At 38.8% G+C, this 23,206-nt stretch overlaps 2 protein-coding genes and 1 non-coding gene across 3 annotated transcripts; 1 reads left to right on the forward strand and 2 right to left on the reverse strand.

Moving 5' to 3' along the window:
• Positions 1-4,303: 4,303 nt before the first annotated feature.
• LOC125593637 lies at positions 4,304-4,410 on the forward strand. Its single transcript, XR_007329537.1, has one exon. It is a non-coding gene; the product is annotated as a small nucleolar RNA R71 (small nucleolar RNA).
• A 7,048-nt stretch (positions 4,411-11,458) lies between these two features.
• On the reverse strand, positions 11,459-14,889 carry LOC106432151 (glycosyl hydrolase 5 family protein-like). The gene is made up of 4 exons (XM_048768160.1): positions 14,713-14,889; positions 14,106-14,353; positions 13,305-13,828; positions 11,459-12,716 (listed from the first exon to the last, which is right to left on the reverse strand). Exons 1-4 carry the CDS (start codon positions 14,887-14,889, stop codon positions 12,313-12,315), a joined length of 1,353 nt encoding a protein of 450 aa, XP_048624117.1. The 3' UTR covers positions 11,459-12,312.
• Positions 14,890-16,188: 1,299 nt separating this feature from the next.
• Positions 16,189-21,573, reverse strand: LOC106432158 (origin of replication complex subunit 3). The gene is made up of 17 exons (XM_013873004.3): positions 21,326-21,573; positions 21,020-21,223; positions 20,750-20,924; positions 20,395-20,564; positions 20,151-20,281; positions 19,730-20,003; positions 19,564-19,635; positions 19,142-19,215; positions 18,886-18,976; positions 18,621-18,793; positions 18,274-18,343; positions 17,874-17,959; positions 17,571-17,660; positions 17,310-17,385; positions 16,974-17,101; positions 16,620-16,799; positions 16,189-16,438 (listed from the first exon to the last, which is right to left on the reverse strand). The coding sequence occupies exons 1-17, from the start codon at positions 21,413-21,415 to the stop codon at positions 16,333-16,335; spliced, it is 2,190 nt and encodes a 729-aa protein (XP_013728458.2). The 5' UTR covers positions 21,416-21,573; the 3' UTR covers positions 16,189-16,332.
• Positions 21,574-23,206: the final 1,633 nt, after the last annotated feature.

A 23,206-nucleotide genomic window follows, 5' to 3' on the forward strand; every position in this document is an offset into this window, starting at 1 on the left:
CTTTACTCCATGTTTCTTCAGCAGTTTATCGAACGTCTTGTTGATGAAGTGAGAGCCTCCATCACTAATAACCACTCTCGGGATCCCGAATCTTGGAAAAATGACTGTCTTGAACATTTTCTTGACAACACTAGAGTCATTTGTCTTGCTGGCTACTGCTTCCACCCACTTGGAGACATAATCAACCGCAACCAGGATGTACTCATTTCCATAAGAAGATGGGAAAGGGCCCATAAAATCAATTCCCCATACATCAAAAACTTCAACTTCAAGGATGAAATTTTGGGGCATCTCATTTCTCTTACTGATGTTGCCCTTTCGCTGACATGCATCACACTTTGAGACAAACTCATGGGCGTCTCTGAAAAGTGTAGGCCACCAGTAACCAGCCTGCAGGACCTTAGAAACCGTCTTGAATGTTGCAAAATGGCCTGCGTATTCTGAACTGTGGCAGTGGAAAAGAATCCCTTGCATCTCATTCTCCAGAACACATCTCCTGAATAAACCATCTGAGCATCTCTTGTAGAGGAAGGGATCATCCCAGTAGTAGTGGTTCACATCTCTCATGAACTTCTTCCTCTCATACCCCTTCAGGTTCGGTGGTTCAATTCCAGCACATAGGTAGTTTGCAAAGTCTGCAAACCATGGGAGATCATCCTGAATTTGTCTCATGACACAGCAATCAGCCTGATCCAAATACTCATCCTCCAGCAAGGTGATCACATAGACATTCTCCTCGGGTAATGTATCATCCAGTGGTGTTTCAGCTTCCACTCTCATTCGGGAAAGATGATCTGCCACTCCATTTTCTGCTCCTCTCTTGTCTCTGATCTCAATATCAAACTCCTGTAGCAGTAAGATCCACCTTAAGAGTCTCGGTTTAGCATCTTTTTTCGTCATCAGGTACTTCAAGGCTGCATGATCTGTGTGCACAATTACTTTCGAGCCCACCAAATAGGACCTGAACTTCTCGAAAGCATAAACTACTGCCAGCAACTCCTTCTCAGTGGTAGCATACTTGATTTGAGCATCATCAAGCGTTCGGCTGGCATAATAGATCACATGGAGTTTCTTGTCTTTTCTCTGCCCCAAAACAGCTCCAATCGCGTAATCACTTGCGTCACACATTATTTCAAATGGCAAGTCCCAATCTGGTGGCTGCACAATGGGAGCACTGACTAGAGACTTCTTGAGAATCTGAAACGCAGCGAGGCAGTCAGCATCAAAAACAAACTTCGCTTCTTTGCACAGCAGACGGGTGAGTGGCCTCGCTATCATAGAGAAGTCTTTGATAAACCTCCTGTAGAAACCGGCATGTCCCAGAAAACTCCGAATATCCCTCACTGTCCTAGGAGGCTGTAGGCTGGTCATAACTTCAATCTTTGCTTTGTCAACCTCGATACCCTGCTCTGATATCCTGTGACCCAAAACAATGCCATCTTTCACCATGAAATGGCACTTCTCCCAATTTAGCACCAAGTTCTTCTCCTCACATCTTTCCAGCACCTTGCACAGATTAGCAAGGCAGTCGGTAAATGAAGAACCGTAGACTGAGAAATCGTCCATAAAAACCTCCATAATGTCCTCAATAAGATCAGTAAAGATCGACATCATGCATCTCTGGAAAGTGGCAGGAGCATTGCACAATCCGAAGGGCATTCTCCTGTAGGCAAAAGTACCGTATGGACAGGTGAATGTTGTCTTCTCTTGGTCCTCTGGATGAATGGGTATCTGAAAGAACCCGGAGTAGCCATCGAGAAAACAGTAGTAGGGGTGGTTGGCTAGTCTTTCCAGCATCTGGTCAATGAAAGGAAGTGGGAAGTGGTCCTTCCTTGTGGCTGAGTTTAGCTTCCTGTAGTCAATGCACATCCTATGCCCTGTGACTGTTCTGGTAGGAATCAGCTCAGCCTTCTCATTTGTGATGACAGTGATGCCACCCTTCTTAGGAACCACATGAACCGGGCTCACCCAAGTGCTGTCTGAAATTGGGTAGATCACCCCTGCACTCAACAGCTTTAGAATCTCCTTTTTCACAACTTCCATCAGTTTGGGATTCAGTCTTCGCTGGTGCTCTATGGACGTCTTTGACTCATCCTCCAAGTGAATCTTGTGCATGCAAAGATCTGGAGAAATACCTGTAATATCATCCAAAGAGTACCCCAATGCTTTTCTATACTTTCGCAATTTTGAAAGAAGCAAAGCGGTCTCCACATTATTCAGGTTAGCACAAATAATAACAGGATATGTGGAATTCGGTCCCAAGAATGCATACCTCAGCCCAGCTGGGAGGGCTTTAAGTTCCACCTTTGGAGCATTCTCCTCACTCCAATCTGGTTGGGAGGATGACGGTTTGACGGTTTTATCGGTGCCTGAGTCTTCAAGGCTGACATAGGCGACATGCTTCTCAATCGGTGAGGCTGAATCCAAAATCTCAGAAAATCCAACCACTTCTTGGTTCATGAACCCGAACTCACTCTCCCTTTGGGTCAATGCGACTTGTAGAGGATCATCAGTGTGCAACTCTTCATCCATTTCCTCCACCAGTTCAGTCAATGTATCAACCCAGAAAGTCTGTCCATCAATAGTCGGATTTTTCAGCACCTTCTCCACATTGTATCTCATCGCCATGTCTCCTAGACGTAAGTCTATATGCCCATTCTGTACATCAATCATGGCTCCAGCAGTAGCTAAAAACGGTCTGCCCAAAATGAGAGGATCTTTAGGTTCCTCTTCCAGCTCCAGAACTACAAAATCGGTAAGCACATATCCCTTTCCAACACCAACAGGGATGTTTTCTAGTACACCGACTGGTCTTCGCACTGATCGGTCAGCAAGGACCAAGGAGATCCTTGTAGGTTTGTAGTTCGTCATGCCTAGCCTCTCAGAGACAGAGAAAGGCATTAGGCTCACTCCTGAACCCAGATCGCAGAGACTCCTCTCAAAGGTAAGTGATCCAATGCGGCATGGTAGAACAAATGCTCCGGGATCTTCACGCTTTTTAGGCATGACATTTTGTAGAACTGCGCTACATTCCTCATTGAGCATCAACACACCACGCTCTAGGCTCATCTTATCGGTAAGAATCTCCTTCATGTACCTTTTAAGAGAAGGTACCATCTTCACCGCTTCAACGAATGGCAATCTCACATGTAACTCCCCAACAAGGTTCTTTAGCTTCTCGTACTCACGTTCTTTGATCTTCTGCCTTGGTCTGGATGGGTATGGAGCCTTAGGAACATAAGCAGGAGGCGCCACATACACCTCTTCAGGTTCAGAGGAATTTGGCTTTGTTGACACGGGATCGGTCGATCCAGATGGACCGGATCGGTCGATCTCCTTCCCCTTGGATCGGTCGATCTGTTCCTGAGATCGGTCGATCTCTTTCTCATTCGATCCCTCAATCGTTTTTCCACTCCTAAGTGTTATAGCATTCACAAACTCCTTGGGATTCGTCTCTGACTTCCCTGGTAGAAATCCAGGTGCTGTTCTGCTGCTGGAGGCGGTTTGAGCAACTTGCTTTTCCAAAACTTTCAAATGGGTGTTCAAAGTTTCAAACTTCCCATTAAGCTCTCCATACATGTTATCCACCTTGGTGTTTATCTCTGCAGTGCTATTCTTCTGACCTTCTAGCACCATTTGCAGCATCTTCTTAATTTCGTTATCCTGAGAAGACTGTGACGAAGAGGCATTCCCTTGATTCTGGTAGTTGTTGTACTGCTGCCTTTGCTGAAATCCTGAGTTGCCCGAGTTGTTCCCCTGATATTGATTTCTGTTCTGATATCCTTGGTTGAACACACTCTGGTTCTGATTCTGGTTCTGCCTGTTTCCTGCCTGAGGGTAGGACTGATGTTGTGGATTCTCCACATTGTTGCTCCGGTAAGACAGATTATTTTGCTGATTTTGACTCCATCCAAGGTTCTGATTGTAGCCTCTGTTGTAGTTTCCTTGACCACCAATGTAGTTCACATCAGCTTGCATATCATCTGAATCATCACCAACAGTTTCTTGTGAGGAACGATAGCCTTGCTCCTCCACAAATTTCACAGATTTCTGATCTCTCTTGAGAAGCATCTCAATCTTGGCATTCAGCTCATCTATCTTCTTGGATTCATAACCAACACCCTTCTGGCTGGTGTCAAACCTTGACTTGCGGTTTGCTTTGCTGGATGACAGGTTGTTCAGCAAGGTGTAAGCTTCTTCAACAGTCTTGGTCATGAAATCACCATTACTTGCTGTGTCCATGGCATCTTGACTCTCTTCATGAACTCCATTATAGAAAATGTTCAGCAAGCTCACATCAGTGTAACCATGGTGAGGGCAGTCCTGTGTGTACTCCTTGAAACGCTCCCAAGCCTCATGAAAGCTTTCTGAATCAAGCTGCTGAAAGCTTCCAATTCTGCTTCTCAGATATGTGGACCTTGACTTGGTGAAGAAATGCTGTAGAAAAGCAGCTCTTGTCTCTTCCCATGTAGTAAGAGATCCTGGAGGGATGGACTTTAACCATCTGATAGCTTTATCAGCTAAGGAAAACGGGAACAACCTGCATTTCAAAGCGCCTTGAGGAACTCCATTATGTCTGCTGGTGTCACAGACTCGCTCAAAATGCTCCAAGTGATACATCGGGTCCTCAGACGGGTTTCCATGAAACGGATTTTTCTCCACCAAATTAATGAGACCAGTCTTGATCTCAAAGTCTCTTCTCTCAATGGGAGGTGGGCGAATCCCAGAACGATCGGCATAGAATGCATCTGGTGTATCATAATGTGCAAGCGTCATCCTAGGCATGCCATAGTCTCCAGCCTGTTGTCTTGCAGCTACACCAGCCTGCTGATTATCACCAGCATTGTTGCCTTCTCGTCCATCTACAGGAATTGGATTTTGCGGGTTGTCCTGAAACTGGTCTTCTTGGTGTTCAGCCATTTCAACCTCTTCAGCGGACTCAAGTCTTTTCTTTTTCACTTGTCTCTCTAGGCGGCCGAGCTCTAACTCCAAAGGTATTAAATTCGATGATCCTTTGCTTCTAGTATGAAATCCGCTCATTCACCTGAAAACACAAACAGAAAGAGAAAGACATAAACATTAGACAAAATAAAAATGCTATAGTCTTAAACTGATCATTAACTCTAGGGTGACCAAATGGTCCCCGGCAACGGCGCCAAAAACTTGATGTGTCTAGTTTTAACCCGATTATCTAACTGCAAGTGCACAGTAAAGTACGCAGTAGTAATACGGGATCGAATCCACAGGGACCGATGATCACACGTAGAGTTGCAGACAAGTTAATAGCTACAGCGAATCAAGATATAATTTTGATGGTTTTTATTTAATTTTCTCTAGTGTCACAAAGCATAAACAAGCTGTAAAAAGATGATTTAAATGATTTGAAAACTATTTTAAAACAAACGTTGGGCATTGGGAATTCTCAGGGATTTCTTTTTAATCAAGATACAATTAATGGCAGACACAGGGATATATTAAGAACCGTCTAGAACTCAAACACGATATTAGAATTAACCTACTTCCGTAGCGCTAATTCTCTATGTTATAGAAATCTCCACACTAACTTCCGCTGAGTTTCAATTTCTAAACAAGCATTAAGAACAGGTTCAATATGTTCACAAAGCGCAATAACATCAACTTCCGAGGGTTAAGGACACTTTGCTCATCTAAAGTATTTTCGGAAGTTCAAACAATCACTTTCGGTGCATCAAACAATCTGAAATCATGAACTAAGTGATCAATTCAGTTCAAGCAGTAAGAAATCCATTAGATGAAGAACCAAAACGTAATCCCTTAGTCTACACACGTTTTATGAATCAAAACATCAAGAAATCCCCTATGAGAACCCCTAAACCCAACTAGATGACTACTCACACATAACTAAGCAAGAACAACACGATTTTGATGAAAAAAACATGATAAGATTGTATTAAAACAGAGTAAAGGTTCAGAAGATCTTCTCCAAATGGTTTTGAGATGAACTCCTTTACAAATCTTCACAAATCACACAAAACAAGTACAAAACTCTCAAATCTCTCTCAAGAACTTGTAAATCTCCTTCTTGGTCGTCTCTGGTCTTTTCTGAGTCCCAAAGGTCGAGTTCTTCTCTCTATTATTGAGGGGAGTGGGTAAAAAGGAGTGAAAAGCTCGTTTGTGCGTGTGGAGCCCGTAGAGCGTGGGATCGGTCGATCCACATGGACCGGATCGGTCGATCTGTTTCTGAAACCGTGGATCGGTCGATCCACATTGACCGGATCGGTCGATCTGTGGCTCTGTGCGATCAATACTTCTCGTTCGGTCCATTGTTCGGTCCATCTTGCTTCTGAATAAATCCCGAATGCGTTCTTTTCTTTCAAGCTATCTAGTAACCAGCATATTACACTTAAGAACACCAAAACGCATCAAATAGACCAAAACATTAATTAAAACCGACCATTTAATTGCTCCAAAACGAGTTTAAAACCGTTAAAAATACAGAATATCAGGATGGCAAATGATCAATCAAACTATCAACCTTAAGCCTAGACACAATTCTAAGCAAGCTCTATGTCTAGATGAATGCCCATTTGCTAACATATCTCAAACATCAAATGTCTTTGGTTGAATAATGTGAAAGCAATCATTACTAACAAGTCTATTAGCTATCTTAGCACATTTAACAACAAATGTCTTTGGCAAAGTATACTAAAAGCCTAGGAGAGTTGTCTCAGGCATTTCATCAAACACCTTTTGGGTGGAAAATGCTTATTGATCAACTTTTGAGTGGCCAACTCAGAAGATGCATTATGAATACTCTACTAGCAAGGAACAAGAATGATCTACACTAAAACATCCTAGAACTAACCTAATCACCCTTGATCTCCCTAACCCATGAATTCAAAAGGTGATTACTCACTAATCTCCATGATTCCTCTTTAAACCCATGGTAGATTTCAGATTAATCATGTAGAGAAATAGATAAGAACACAAGATGAAAGCAATGAAATCTGAATCAAAAGAAGTTTTTTTACTAGTTGTTCTTCAGAAAAGAGATTATCTGCCTCCCATCGCTTCTAAAGTACTTAACTTAGGTTTAGGCAATGTAAAACAAAAAAACAAATGACCAAAAGGCCCCTGAAATAACATAAAAATCGTCCAAGGAGGTCGCTCCCAGGAGGTCGCTCCCGACGCGTTTCTTCGTGTCTCGCCCCGTCTAAACGCGAGCGACTTGAGCTGGTCGCTCTGGCTGGTCGCTCTGAGAGGTCGCTCCAGGATGCTCGATTTTGGTGTCTCCGGACGAGAGGACGCGAGCGACCTTGGTGTGTCGCTCCAACAGGTCGCTCTAAACATCGGGAGCGACTTCGACACGTCGCTCTGGGAGGTCGCTTCAGGGTCAAATTTGTTTGTCTCCGGACGTGAAAACGCGAGCGACTTCGTGCGGTCGCTCTGGGAAAGTCGCTCTGGGAAAGTCGCTCCGGGATGTGGTGCACAGCGACTTCATGTAGTCGCTCCGGGAAGTCGCTCCAGGCAGTGCTCGTCCAAAGATCACTCTAATCACCACCTTTGAGCTCCAAATGAACCCAAATGTCTCCAGGAACTCCATGTGGTACTCCAATACCTAATAGAGACATATGTATGCAAAATACAACCTAGACATGACTAAATCCTAATCTATATGATGAAAATGCACATGAATAAATGGATAAAACAATGTAAATATGCAAGATATCATGCTCCCTTCCAGAAGAGCATCAAGTCTTCATCAGTGATTTGGATCAAGAATACATTTCAAAAACATATGAAGAAGCTATGCAACACAAGGAGTGGAGAAAATCTGTTGGAGATGAGATGGGAGCCATGATCAAGAATGATACATGGTTTGAGACTGAACTTCCAAAAGGAAAGAAAGCAGTGACAAGCCGGCTTCTCTACACTATCAAGTATGGAGCCAATGGAAAATCAAAAAGAAAGAAGACAAGACTGGTTGCAAGGGGATATACTCAAGTATATGGTGAAGATTATCTAGACACTTTTGCACCAGTGGCCAAGCTTCACACTATAAAGATTCTCTTGTCTCTTGCTGTCAACCTTGAGTGAGATTTATGGCAGATGGGTGTGAAGAATGCCTTTCTTCAAGGAGAATTGGAGGATGAAGTCTACATAAGACCACCTCCTGGGCTTGAGAACATGGTGAAGCCAAGAAATGTTCTCAGATTAAAGAAGGCAATTTATGGCTTGAAGCAATCTCCAAGGGTTTGGTACCATAAGTTGAGCACCACCCTCAATGGAAGAGGCTTTGTAAAGTCAGAAGCTGATCCCACCCTCATCACATTAACTAGTAAGCAAGGTATTGTGCTCATCTTAATCTATGTGGATGACATTATCATCACTGGTAGCAACAAGGAAGGTATTCTCTCAACTAAAACCTTTCTTAAAAATGCATTTGTTATCAAAGATTTGGGAGAGTTGAAGTACTTCCTTGGGATTGAGATCTGCCGCTCTAAAGAGAGGTTATTCTTATCTCAAAGGAAGTACACATTTGATATTTTAAATGAGGCAGAAACCCTTGGGAGTAAAAAGGCCAAGACTCCATTAGAAGAAGGATACAAGGTGCTAAGAGAGGGAGAGTATGAGTCTACACCATTTGGAGATATCAAGAAGTATAGAAGAATGGTGGGCAAGCTCATCTATCTAAGCATCACCAGACCAGATGTGTGCTTTGCTGTGAATCAAGTGAGTCAACACATGGGAGCTCCTAATGTGCATCATTGGAATATGGTGGAGAGGATCTTAAAGTACCTAAGAGAGGCGCCTAGCCAAGGAATATGGATGGCATGTAACAAGAGTACTGAAGTTATTGGATATTGTGATGCTGATTGGGCTGGAGACAGAGTTGATAGGAGATCAACTATAGGCTACTGTACCTTCATTGGAGGAAACCTGGTCACATGGAAGAGCAAGAAGCAGAAGGTGGTGTCTTGCTCAAGTGCTGAGGCAGAGTACAGATCAATGAGAAAGCTCACAAGTGAGCTTATATGGATCAAGGGACTGCTAAGGGACTTGGGTATTGAGATCAACACACCAATGACTATGCATCGTGACAACCAGGCAGCAATACACATTGCATCCAACTCAGTCTTTCATGAGAGGACAAAACACATAGAAGTGGACTGCCACAAGGTGAGACAGGCAGTGGAACAGCAAGTGATTCTTCCATGCTACACAAGAAGTAAAGATCAACTAGCTGACATGTTCACCAAGGCAGCTAGCAGCAAGATTTGTGAGCTCATTCATCCTAAGCTTGGACTCATAGACCTCTCTTGTCACTGATCCTCTTGCCATGAAGTGTTCTACTCTTTTTCTTTTACTTGGTTTTTTATCCCAAGTGGTTTTTCCAAGTAAAAGTTTTAATGAGAGAATGCTTCATGGTTTCCAAGCTTGACCAAGTCCCTATGGTCAAGCTTGAGGAGGAGTGTTGACATGAAGAGAATAAAGAGCAAGAGTAAAGACATGAAGAACCTGATTGATCATAGACAGGAGATCAAGGACAGAAGATCATGGATAGGAAATCATGGACAGAAAATCATGGACATGAAATCATGGACAGAAAATCATGGACAGAAAAACTGAAGCAAGGAAAGGTGTGAGACTGATTTAAATATCTTGCCTGAAGTCTTGGACGAATTTAAACAAGTGGAGGCAACTGGATAGAGCTGTTGGAGTGTGGAAACAAGCCAAAGTCACATGATATGCTAAGGAAGGAAGAGAGAAGAGAGTTGTCACTATCCGAAAGTGACTTCTCCAGATCTGGTTTTCATTAGTTTATTCATTCTCATTGTTTTATTCTCCTTGCTAGATCTATTTATGTAAATATTGTATACACTAAATCAATCTAAAGAAAAGTATTCCTCAAATATTCTTGTCTCTCTCTTTTGGATTCCCTCACATATCTTTTTTAGTTCTTCACCAAAATCTCTCAAATAATTCTCATAAACTCTCGTTAATTCTCATAAAATTACAAATGGCAAGTGTAATTTGTTTCGGTAGCCAAAACTTGAACATGCGCATGTTCCGTTAAAGGAGTAAGACTTGAGAATATTCACACACAATGGTTTCGACTTGCCCCATGGGTTTGAATATTCATCTAAATGATGTCCTTTTCCGGACATCTGGACCGAAATAGCAGGTAATAGTCGGAAATATGTAATTCGGGTAACCATCGATAAGTTGGTTAGGTTCTTTAGAGGCTACATGTTCAAATATACCTCATGAGAAGAGCTAATTTACATGATATATCTTCTTTCGATAGTGTATGGACCTATGAATCAAAAACCTTGTAATACTAATCATGTGAGTAATTTCGATAATTTCATGAGGTTTTGGCATTCTCACGGACAAAGCTGTCAATATTACTTATTAAGTCTCCTTGACTTAGCATAAGAATCTTCCAGCTTTGAAAGTTCTTAAGTTTTTAATCTGTTTTTTTTTCAGTCTTGTTGAAAATGATTAGTTGATTACTTTCTAGATTGAGATCTCGTCTGTGCTCATATCAATTCTACTTTTAATATTATGTGAACCCACATAAGAAAAGCAATTCAAAAACTCCAAACACATCTGTTAGAAAAACCCACGTGTACATGTGGGTCATCTAGTCATCATGTAAGCAAATGGAAGTATTGAGACTATTCTTAGGAACCAAAGGCCACCCTTTGCACATACATAATCAGGACATCTTTATGAAGGCATGCGAATAAGTCCTACAATCTGAAGCTCCATTACAGCTCTGCAAAATCGAGCTTTGTTTGAAATACAATGTTAAGGAAGAACGTTTATGTAAATGCACTGCAAAAACGAACGAATAAACAGAATTTACAGATAAAATTCACAAGTCTATAAAAAATTCTAATTCTGTTTCAAAGATTTATGAATAAGTAACTAAATTGTGGATGAAATTTTAAAATGTCAAACTTATTCGTTTAAAACTTATAAATAATTTTATTTAAAATAAGCAAAATTTGAGTATTAAAATATACAAAGTTCGAAAAGTTAGTGTTATAAAACAAATAAAATATTTAGTTTATGTATTAACCTGGATAGCAAAAAAATTAAGTATTAAAAAGCTTAACAAACTTTAGTTAAGGCAATTTTATGATTTTTTCCCCCTTTCCTTAACTACAATTGTCATTTCTCTATATTTGAAATTGTGATGATTAAGCTGCCGTTAGGTATTTTGACACAAAAATTTAAATTATTAAATTTCGATTTTTGAACTAAAGAAATTATTATTATGAACATGATCGATCGTATGTAGTCTTGATTACAGATGCATTTTCTCCGGAATAAAACATATAAGATAGAATTTAAAGAACTTTGAACCATTGGCTCGCTGGATCACAAGAAGCATCCATGGTCAAACACTTGCAAGGGTTAGCAACGATGCTGTTGTCACGTTCATCCACATCAAAACATAGAAACGAATCATTACTTGTTGTCTTAAACGACAAATGCATGTGAGTAGCTGAGGTTTGTCCCAACTTAGAGCACTTAGTGCCAGCTCCAAGCTTCACTTTCTGTCCAACAGCATTTGGAGCCTCGACGCACAGTTTGTTACTCCAGAGAATACCTTCACTAGGATTAAAGGTTGATGGCTCGGCTTTACGGCATTGCTCCAATCGAAGTGTAGGTGAATTGTTTGAGAGATTACTGGTGACGCAAAGGCCGGTTGTTGGGTGGAAGAGAAGTTTTTTGGATTGTAAACCGGGCCCTGCATATATACAAACATTTTAAAAATGTAAAAAAAAAACTTAATTTTGAATGCAAAATAAATTAGTTTTAAATTTAAAAATTCAAATTTATATTAAAACTATAAAATTTTATTCCATAATTTAAAATATCCAAAATTTAGCTACGTTAATTTTTCAAACTTGAATTAAAATTAGTTTTTTTTTTAATTCTTAATTTTACATATTTTTCGTTTCGTGTGAAACTTATAAATATTTTTAATTAAAATAAGCAAAGTTTGAGTATAAAAATGAACAAAAGTTTAAAATTTTAATGTATTAAAATGTATAAAATATTTAATTCATGTATTTAACTGGGTGCCAAAAAAGTTTAAGTATTAAAAAGTTTAACAAAACTTAGTAACATATTCTTATAATTTTTCCCTTTCTTTAACTACCATTGTCATTTTTATTTTTCTATATTTGAAATTGTGATTATTTGAGCTGCCATTAGGTATTTTGAATTTGAGAAATTATTATGATAAACCGGCTCGATCGTAGTCTTGATTACAAATGCATTTTTTTCTCCGAAATAAAACATATAAAAAAGAATTTAAAGAACTTTGAACCATTGGCTCGCTGGATCACAAGAAGCATCCATGGTCAAACACTTGCAAGGGTTAGCGACGATGCTGTTGTCACGTTCATCCACATCAAGGCATAGCAACGAACCATTACTTGTTGTCTTAAACGACAAATGCATGTGAGTAGCTGAGGTTTGTCCCAACTTAGAGCACTTAGTGTCAACTCCAAGCTTCACTTTCTGTCCAACAGCATCTGGAGCCTCGACGCACATTTTGTTACTCCAGAGAATACCTTCACTGGGATTAAAGGTTGATGGCTCGGCTTTACGGCATTGTTCCAATCGAAGTGTAGGTGAATTGTTTGAGAGATTACTGGTGACGCAAAGGCCGGTTGTTGGGTGGAAGAGAAGTTTTTTGGATTGTAAACCGGGTCCTGCAGATATACAAAGATTTATATATTTAGCTCAAACGTACATATTCATAACATTATTTGGACATTCACGGTTCTTGATATTGCACTTACACGATACTTGTATCGCAATTAAATTTTTCAGAGTCCCGTTAGGGGATTTTTTGAACAAAGCACTAGACGTGGTACGAAAATGATAATATAAATTTATAATTATGGGGGGGGGGGGGAGGGGGCATAGGTATGAACACAATCTTGGTAGTCCAAAAACAAATATTATCATAAGAGGTGTATATATATATATTAAGATCGAAACCTAGACATTTTATTTGGATGTTTCTTAACTTAAGAAATTAAAATTAACATAATAATAAAATTCAGGATTATGAATGTTTTTGGTCAAATTCAGGATTATCTAGGAAAATTGAGTTATAACTTTTAATCTGTCATTATATATTTATAGGATCCAAATATCTATCTATATAGGATTCAATTCATTTTTAACGATTTTGAGTTATAATTATAGTTTTTTTGGTAATATTCAAATAATAATTATAGTTTTCATTCCAAAATCGTATTATTATTCCACTTTCTTTCAAAAAGAAGTCTGACCTCTAACTGGAAGTTGAATTCCGGAGAGTTTTTGCAGGTAAGTAGAGTTGGCGACGTCTTTCCAATTAGGAGCCAAAACGCCAAAAGTCTCAACCATATGTTTTTGACCGGTTCTCAAATAATAATCTCCGGTTAATGCCCAAACCGCCCAATCTAAATCATTCTCCGCGGCCCAAGCCACCAAACAATTCATATACCGGTTTCCGCTAACGTCACCGCTTCTCAGGTTAGCCCCAAACTCAGTCAAGAACAAAGGAAAGCCTCTCCCGATCAAGAATCCTCCGTTATGTGTGACTTTCTCGATGATTTTCGCGCAAAAATCGTTAGAGTTGTGCTTTTCCCACGAGTCACGACCGTCGGAGAAGCTGTACCAATGTTGCTCGAAGACGAGTTTGTCGGTGAAGCTGACGTTGAAGAAGCGGTCACGGAGGAAAGAGAGGTTTGTGTCGTAGTCGATGCCGGAGAGGATGACTAGGACGTCAGGGTTTGCTGCGTGTACTGCTTCTCCTCCTTTTGGCATGTACCTTCACGTAAACCATTTACAGCTTAGCGTTTCTCAAAATATAAGAAGATAATAATTTACAGCTTAATGCTCATGCATGCATGCATGTACTTGTTTTCTTATATATGTGAATAATGAAAATACTACAAAAGGTCCAAACACATTTACCTAAATCTGTGTGCGAACATATCTTATTTTTGATAAATAGTTTTAAGTAGTCATTTCAAATATTTTCATGTGTGCGAACATGCTTGTTTATATTCTAAATGACGTATAGGTAATCTGAAATGCGTACTTACTTGAACCAGAGGTTAGGGTAATCTCTGGTACCACGTGGTTCGTTCCTAAGGCTCATGCCAACGACATTAGTGACATTGCGGAAAAGAGAAGCCATCTTGCTCAATCCCTTGGCCCAGACGGCGGGATCAAAGTTAGGGTATTCGAAGAAAGCGTCGAGGTCGTTGTCGCTGCAACACCATCCTGGCGTTGTCAAGTGGTTGTCTAGTATCACCATCACTCCGTTTTGTCCAAGGTTCGACACCACTTCCTGATATTAAATATAAATAAATTAAACATGTCTATATATAGGGGAGGGTTGGATCAGAGATTTAGTGGACCTATGGTTAATATCAATTTGAAAATTCGACAATTTGGGATTATATGATCGATGTATACTAGCTCTTTAAAATTTAAGAGCCAAACGAATGTTTCATTAAGTTGTGTGTCTAAAACCGAAATATATAGAGAAGTATTTCCATTATGTTGAGAATTCTATTGGAATGGCTCTATTTTATTTGATTTGACAACTTCGGTTAGTTTTTGTTGTTGTTTCGATTTTTTTTGAAACACAGCCAAAAACCGGTTTATCTGGATAGATTAAACCAATGATGTACCACTATTTTTTACCAGGAATGCATTGAATATGGGGAGGTTAAGGATTTTGGGATTGTGTGTTTGAATGCCAAGAACATCATCAAACAGATTCAATCTTTCAAAAGACTGTTTGACGGTAACTTTAAGAGCCAATGTGTCATTAGTCATCAAATCAAGAGGCCAAGTGAGCCTAACGCAGTTAAATCCCATTGAGACAATCTTCTTGGAGATGGAATCTAATGGTTGTTTACTTAAGTCCTGTTCTTTTTGGAGACGCCGCGGCAGCGTCGGTGTTTCAAAAAATACGAAGGAAATAAGTATCTTTTACGGCATCATCATTAATTTATGTCGCTGGGTTTTGGTAAAACAACCGCATCCTCCATCTTTTACGGTCGCTGCGTCAAATTCAAAAGATGCTCGAAATTTCAGCGGCCGCGGCGATTCTATTTTCGTTTCTCTGATTGCCCGTTGCGGCTGTTTTTAATCAGATCATCAAAGAATTTTTTCATGCCCTAACTTTATTTTCTGCCGCAGCCGCAAGTAGTGGCGTTTATAAAACGAACAAGCCTTTAGTCCTTCGGCCACTGCGGGCTGTAGATGAGCCGGCCAGTTCACGCAGGCTAGCTTCACCCTTTGGCCTCTCTCGTCCACGATCCATCTAGATTTTGTGGAGAGAGGGTAGCTTGTAGTTAGCTTTGGAATCCAAGAAATGAATAAAGGGTTGTTCGTTTGGTTGCTGCAGGTACCGGCGGCAGCGGCAGCGTCAACATTTTGCGTCAACTCTTGTTCGTTTCGTTGACGCAGGAAGCTGCGTCTGACGCCGCGTCCGAACGCCGCGTCCTGCGGCTGACGCTGATAAAACCTGCGGTCGTGATATAATATGCGGCAGCGTCAGCGGCAGCGTCAGCGAAACGAACAACAACTGTCTTCATTGACGCTGCCGCCGCCGCTGACGCTGACGCTGAAACCTGCGGCAACCAAACGAACAGGGCTTAAGAAGAAGAGACACAAAGAGATTGATCTAGCCATTGTTGTTGTTGTCTTTGTTTTTGGTTTTGATTATTTTGAATTTGAATTTGAATTTGATTCGTAATTTATACTGCAAAGAAGTTGGTTTAGTTTCTGGTTGTTGGCAGATTATGTGTTGATGGTTAAAGATTAGTTTTCCCCCACAAAAGATAACAACTGAAATCAATTGTTAGAGAGAACAAAACAACAAACGACAGTGCTTGATGTTAACAGATTTTGTATATTTCTAGAGAATTTTAACTACTTTAATAAGGGCTTTGATATGTTGCAATATTATAACACTATAGAACAATAAAAAGTCTGTTACTGTACTTTTCTTATATTAGATAAAAATAACCATATCCTTTAATCTTGTAATTTTTACTGATCTTGTCGTATAAATTGATCTTCTTGTTCTGTTAAAACAAAAAAGTAAAAACAACTTAACATAATATTAGTTGAAAATGATTAGTTGATTACTTGTTAGATTAAGATGTCGTCTATGTTCATAATAATTCTACTTTTAATAGTATGGAACCCACATAAGACAATCAATTCAGAAACCCCAGACATATCTATTAGATTACATGAGGGTGAAACTATATAGTATAAGTAAGCTTACAATGGAAGTACTGAAAACTATTCTTAAGAACTAAAGGCCACTCTCTGCACAAAATCAGGACGTCTTTTTGAAGGCATGCGAATAAGTCCAGCAATCTGAAGTTCCATTACAGCTCTGCAAAATCGAGCTCTGTTGAAAACACAATGTTAAGGATGCACGTTTATGCAAATGCCCTGCAAAAACGAATAAACAAGATGGCCCTTGGTGCTACCAAGAATTACTAATCATGTTTCCACTTCCTGCTCTCTTTTAAATTAACCATTAGTCAGCTTCGTTTCAAAAGACAATGAGAATACCAAAAAAAGGATACTGAATTGAAGCTTCAGCAGGTGGTTCTGGCTCTTCGCATCTTTCTTTCCGTTTCTTCGATTTTGAAGTCGTCTTTGATTTTGATTTTGCTTTGCTATTCCGTGGTATAAGTATCGTCTTGAAAGATTGGTACCAATCATGGAGGTTAATAACATCCGCGTGCTCTTGCGCCAGTGCGTACCTATATAATCATTTATCACAAACTTTTCCTTGTAACACACATTGAGACAGAGAAAAAAACAAGTCGGATATGTGTTCATGTGTATATGTGCTTTGAAGATGGTTTGTGTTTAGAGAGAGTAATATCGAAAGAAAGACAATGTGAGCACATGTAATGACGTAAGGGAAGACTCACAAAATCGAGGTATCGTGCATGGAAGGCAATAGAGTTGTGCCTCTTTGGCTGCAGCAAAGACAGTTGAGAATACTGTGAGATTCTAGTAGATCTGATTGGATCCTGCCTCTCGGGTCTCCAAGTAAAGCCTAAATCAGATATAAACATCGGATCAAGAGGGAAAAGAGAGAAAGAAAACCATTTGTAAAGTCTTAAGAGATCCTGTAACTGGTTTGCTTTAAGTTGATGAGAATGATGCAACAAGAGCAGCATATAGTAACTATTAACTATTACAAAAACTTTCAAGTAATGGAAGTATAAGTGAATCCAAGAGGGATTAGAATGCTGAAGACTTACAGATTGAAGTTTATCGACATTCTTGAAACATAAAATTTCATTGAAAGGAACAGTCTCAACTGGCTTCATATATTCCCTGTCCATACAAAAAGTCTCTCTTTAGTTCAGAAGACGCATGCAAAAATAGCTTAGGTGACAACATTTTCAATTATGGCAGTCAAATCAAGAGGGAGTAAAACGATTACGCGTACAGAACATCTTAGGCGACAATCAAGTTGTTTCCTCAGAGGTAGAAAGACTCTGTCAAAAAGTAAAGTTCACCTTAGCATGAATTCTATAACTGCCGAAATCTTATCAGTCATGGCTTTAAGCTCCTTTTCAAGCTTCGAGTGGCTTCGGGATGCATGTTTTCTGTCACATCAAAGTGAAACTTTTATTTATTCAGTGTACAAGGTTACTGAGATGAACAACAGAAACTATCCCAGTAGAGGAACTTATGTATGAGTAAGACATTAACTTTCCAAACAGATCTACTAGAGAAAAGCCGGAAATGGAAAGATGACAAATTCTCTGAACTCATATATGGTGTTTATATTAAATAGACAGCAATATTCAGAGATTTACTTTGGGCTGGTAGGTAGTCCTGGTCTCTGACCAGCTGCTTCCACATTTCTCATGAACGGATGCAATTCCATTACTTTTTCATTGATCTAACAGCAAAGAACAGATAAACAAGAAACATCTTTCAGATATTCAAAAAGATCCCGAGTGTTGCACTCTTTTCACAATCATTTATGTGATATCTCTAATTCAAGCAACAAACAGATTACAAGACGAAAATCCTCTGCACAGGGATATTAGAAACATGAAGACATATTAAGATGCTCTAGCTCAAAGGAAGTGAAAGAGACACTAACAAGAAAACGAAATAATGTTTTTGAGGACAAATGAAGTTAAAATCTCATACAGAATATGCAAGTCAAGAGCAAGGGTAAAAACTTGATAAATTTTAGTTAATGATTACCTCACTGAATTCCGCAGTCAGACTTTCCCAGCTTTTTAACAAGCTAGACAACTGTGCAGGAGAAAGATCCCTGAAGAAATTTTTTGAATTCAAAGAGCTTCAGTACTTTTGAGGAAAGCCTTGTAGAGATAGATAACACACGCTCTCAACGACACAATCATTTTCAGGCTTACTAACTCGAGACAACAGAACTTCAGAAACTGATCGAACATGATTTACCAAACTAATCCTTAAAATCTTGTTAAACAAATTTGGCAACAGAAAATAAGTAGACAAAGATGCCATCTGAACAGAAGAAAAACTAGCGGTTCATAAGTTTAAAAGAATACTATTACAGCACAACTCACCTAAGCTTGCGCAGCACCCGTCTGATAACACTATTACGTCCTGAAACGTGACTCTGACTGTTGAGGATTGCTGAAGGTGCAAAGTATTTCAAGTAACGTGCTTCTGGGTCAAGTGTCTCACAGAAAATGTCTAGCAATCGAAGTTTATCAAACTTCCCAGCTTCGTATATGCACTACAAAAAAGTGTACAAAGAATCTGCTCATGTAAGACTATCAAGTAACTCTTCCTATGATCAGGAAACGTATAAAAAGAGAGTCGACTCACCAAAACTACTATGCTCCAAGGATTAGGCATCCTTTGCAAGTCCAACAAAAATTGAGGCAGCATTTCACAAGTACTCCGAGTAATTTTATTCCTAGGCAAATGATTATGAGAAGACATTAGTACATATAATTTTCTATCCAGAAGCTCCAACAAGGATATGCCATAGAAGTCCTACTACACCAGTAACCTGACCAACAATTCTTCCAACATATGACCACGAATAAAATAGTAACAGATGATGAATTCACTGGGGTACCTCGTCACAGATGGCAAGTCAAATGCATGCTTCATTGTTGCTTCTGTTAAAAGACCAGTACCTTCACCTGGCAGCTTCACAGGACAAAAAAGCCGCCTTAGAGAAAAGCTAGTTGCGCTTTTATTATATGCGTAATTTGGAAAAAAAACATCCACGGAACTCTAGATGACAAATGAAGGGAGGCGGAATGTATTACCAAAGATCCTCATTCGTTTCATTATGAAGAACGTAGGAAGTCTTTGAACTATCCATAGATTCTTAATATGCAAAACATGAACTAAAGTTCTTGACCATCAACTACGCTATTATAGATATGGCAGGGCCGACTTAACCAAAGTGTATATATGATCTCTGAGAAGGCTGAGGGCTGTTAACAAACAAATAAACAAAATGGGCATGGTGGACAGGTGCATCAGGCATACCTGATTATCTTGACAAAAGTGCTCGAGCATGATGCTTAAGGGCTCTAATGAGAAATGCTGAAGACAAGCTATCTGACAAAATAATGTATAGCCAAATGAACAGCAAAGAGTTAGCAACCCGAAACAAGTTGAAACCTAATATAGCATATAGGACAGGGCTGGAAACCTTGAGAGTTTTAACAAATGATGTCAGTGTTCCATCTTGACACAAAAAATAACTTCTCATGAAAAGTGCCACCTTATGGCTAACGGTGAACCCAGAACATGGCTTTAAGAAAACAGCCTCGAGAACTGCATCCATACGTTCAGCGGGAGAACTCAGGGTGAACCTACTGGCACACAGTCTCTGCAGCGCGTTCGCTGATAGTATTTTTCTAGGCGCATCATGTGCTGTGGACACCCCCATTATCAAAAAAATTGGTACTTTGACTGCCCATTCGCTGAAGACAAAAACAACGGAAGAGCAAGCTTTATGATATGGTACTGACTAAGTAGAAATAAACAAATAAAAAACCTTTTAGTCCAATGAGCAAGGAAACCTAACATGATACGATGTAAACGTAGCAAGCATAAAGATATGCTAATACCTCAATATAAGAATCAAATCTGACAGGACAGACCCAGAGCATCTCTCTGTATCATCCACGATTATAACCACGGGGTTCTTATGGTTTCCGTTTTCTCTGTACCATGATGCGAGAACGGTTACATCAGCCACCTGGGCAAAAATTCGTAGTTACGAAGAAAGAAAAGGACTCAGTGCCAGACACACTAATTGTGCATGAAGACTACAAAACTAAATGATATGTAAGGCTGTGCAGAATTACTAACATCTATGGTTGGCATCACAAACTGTCGTAACAAACCCCTTAGGCAACCTCCTACGCCATTCTTGGCAGAGAAGTCCATGGATGAAAGCTTAGCCACATGACATCCTTGAGACTTCAAGTGCAAACCAAGATCTTCAAACGTAGATAAATCATCAACCATTTCCAAATTCCCTGACATCACAATATAATATAACTATATAAGAATAGGCAACGTAACTGCATCTGTTTAGTTGTAAAGTTTATGGAAGTTTAGTAACTCATCAATACATGATCCAAATGTTAGATGCTTTCTTAGATCCAGTAGATACACCTGTACTAGTAAATTCCAAAGGAAACACTAATCTTTAGGGACTTACTGGTGAGGACCAAAGCAGTAAACAACTGCTTGGAAGAAGGCTGAGATAAAACAGGATAAGACCTAACAGCTTCTGATAAACTCAGTGCTCCAGATGATCTAACCGATTCAAATGATTCACATATCCAATTATGCACTCCACTGAACACTTTGGAGTTCGAATCTCTCAGAACATCCTGCAATTAAATAAATCCAAACAAACGCAATGTAGGTGTAAAAAGACTCTTAACATTGTACGAAGTTTATAAAGAACAAAAAAATTAAAACCGACTTGGATTGTATTCTCGATTTTCGACCAAACAGTCTCGAAAACTTTCAAGCGCAGCGTTGAGAAAAACTGGCCGTCTTCTTCTTCCACGCTTTCGATCTCAGACTTCTTAGCGAGTTTGGGTGAAGGCGACTCGATCCTCCGTTTGGCTTTCACCGTCGCGGTTGGTTTACTCCCAGACGAAGCCTTGTGGAGGACAAAGAACGGCTGCAATGGAAAAAAAAAAAAAGAGAAACCTATCAACACAAAAATTTGGGCATTTTTATCGCTTCAGTGAAGAGTATGAGCACGGGAGATTAGAGAGTGGACCCGAATATCATTCTCTGCGGCGGCGTTGGAATTGAATGAATCGGTGGTTGAAGATGGCTGAGGATCGGCGACGGAGGTGGAAGGCGCCATGAGCGATCGTCGTTAGGGGTGAGTGAGTGGTGGGAGGGAGCAATCGAAAGTGGCGGTTGCTTTTAGGGTTTGGACGCGCCTCCTGCAACTCGTGCCGCTCTTTTTGGCGGGAAAATGCGTGAACCGAAGGTAAATCCGTAAACCGGATCGGACCGGGATTGTATTCGATTACTGAAATCTCAAGTATATACACTTGTCATTGTGCTTGTACTGCATAATCCTCAACGCATATTTTAATCAATGGGTTTTCTTGCTATGCGAGTTGGTGGTCGTTATAATAAGGTGTGATTAGTTGGAGGATCATTACTCATTAGACAAATACTCAAGTCTACACATGTGTTTTAACCCGGAAAACAAGTATACAATCAAATGTAAATTAAAAGTTGTTCATAATTTTGTTATGATATGCTTTCAATTTTCTCCGACACCATAGAAACAAAAGTTGGCATGTAAAATTTGTTTGTGGAAATTAAGGGAAGTTATCCAAAAATTAAATAAATAGGAAGCTAAAAAACTCGATAAAGTGAGAAAGGGATAAGGGGCATTGATTCCTTTCTCTTTGCAATCTATACTATACTAAAAGGCAAATATAAGCCATGGAGAGGGTGTCCACATAGGATAGAAAAATCAACCAATCAGAGAGTCCAAAATTGCCACGTCATCTCATTTATTTTTTCGTAAAAAATGAAAAAACAATACGAAGGAAAGGATCGAACCCGGGTTATTATGACTTTAATATAGGGCAGTTACCACTAAGCTATTGAAACTTTCTTGAACACATATACAAGAATCACTAAGTATGTAATCACAAACTCTTATATACAATTACAATAATATGAATTTAACTTTCAAGACTCCGATACTTTGTTTTGTAAAAAAAAATAAGTAAGTGACTAAGCTAATATATTCTTTGAAAGTGTGAGAACATTGACAAATATGAAAAAGCAAAGATTTTTGTTTTCGTGACAAAGTTAAGAATTTTGTAAAAGTAAATTTAACATATAAATTTTCGTGACAAATATGAAAAAGCATAGATTTTTGTACAATTTTGACAAAACAACTCAAAACATAGTTCTCTAATGTCTTATTAAAATATTATTTAAGGGTGCAATAATTAAATATATCAATTCAATAAATTTTGTAATTTATAGACAAAACAATAACACAACAAATTTTGAAACATTTGTTTAACCTATCGATTTCTTTTCATGAGAATCCAACTAAACAAGATAAAAAAAAACAATTAGATTTACAAATATTTAATTACCATTTTATTCAATTTTGATTAATTTCAAATTGTAATAATGTATCTTTTTGAAGTTACAAAAAATAATGTTATTTCTTTATTACACTAGCATTATATATAGAGTCTATATACACAAATAAATATAATATAATAACATAAGATTGATTTTCCTGATTCATATGAAAACTTTTTAAGTTATCCACCAAAGAAAATTAATTAAATCAATCAAATTGTTAGAATACAACAAATTAATATATAATTTTATTTTAAATTAAATTACTTAAAAGTGTATTTTCATTAATAACAAAATAATATATATATATATATATATATATCAATTCAATGAAAGAAATAGAAGCTTAATATGGAAAAAATCTAAAATACAAAAAACTCTAAAAATTAACAAAAAAAACTAACAAAAATTAAACTATGATATCACTTGAAAGCTTTTTAGACAATATTAATAAAATATTTTAACGATAATTAGATAAATTTGATTTTTTTTGCCAGTCAAAAGTTTATTATTAATTAGCATCAATTATTTC

This window comes from Brassica napus, chromosome C9, assembly GCF_020379485.1.
Source record: "Brassica napus cultivar Da-Ae chromosome C9, Da-Ae, whole genome shotgun sequence".
Lineage (NCBI taxonomy): Eukaryota > Viridiplantae > Streptophyta > Magnoliopsida > Brassicales > Brassicaceae > Brassica > Brassica napus.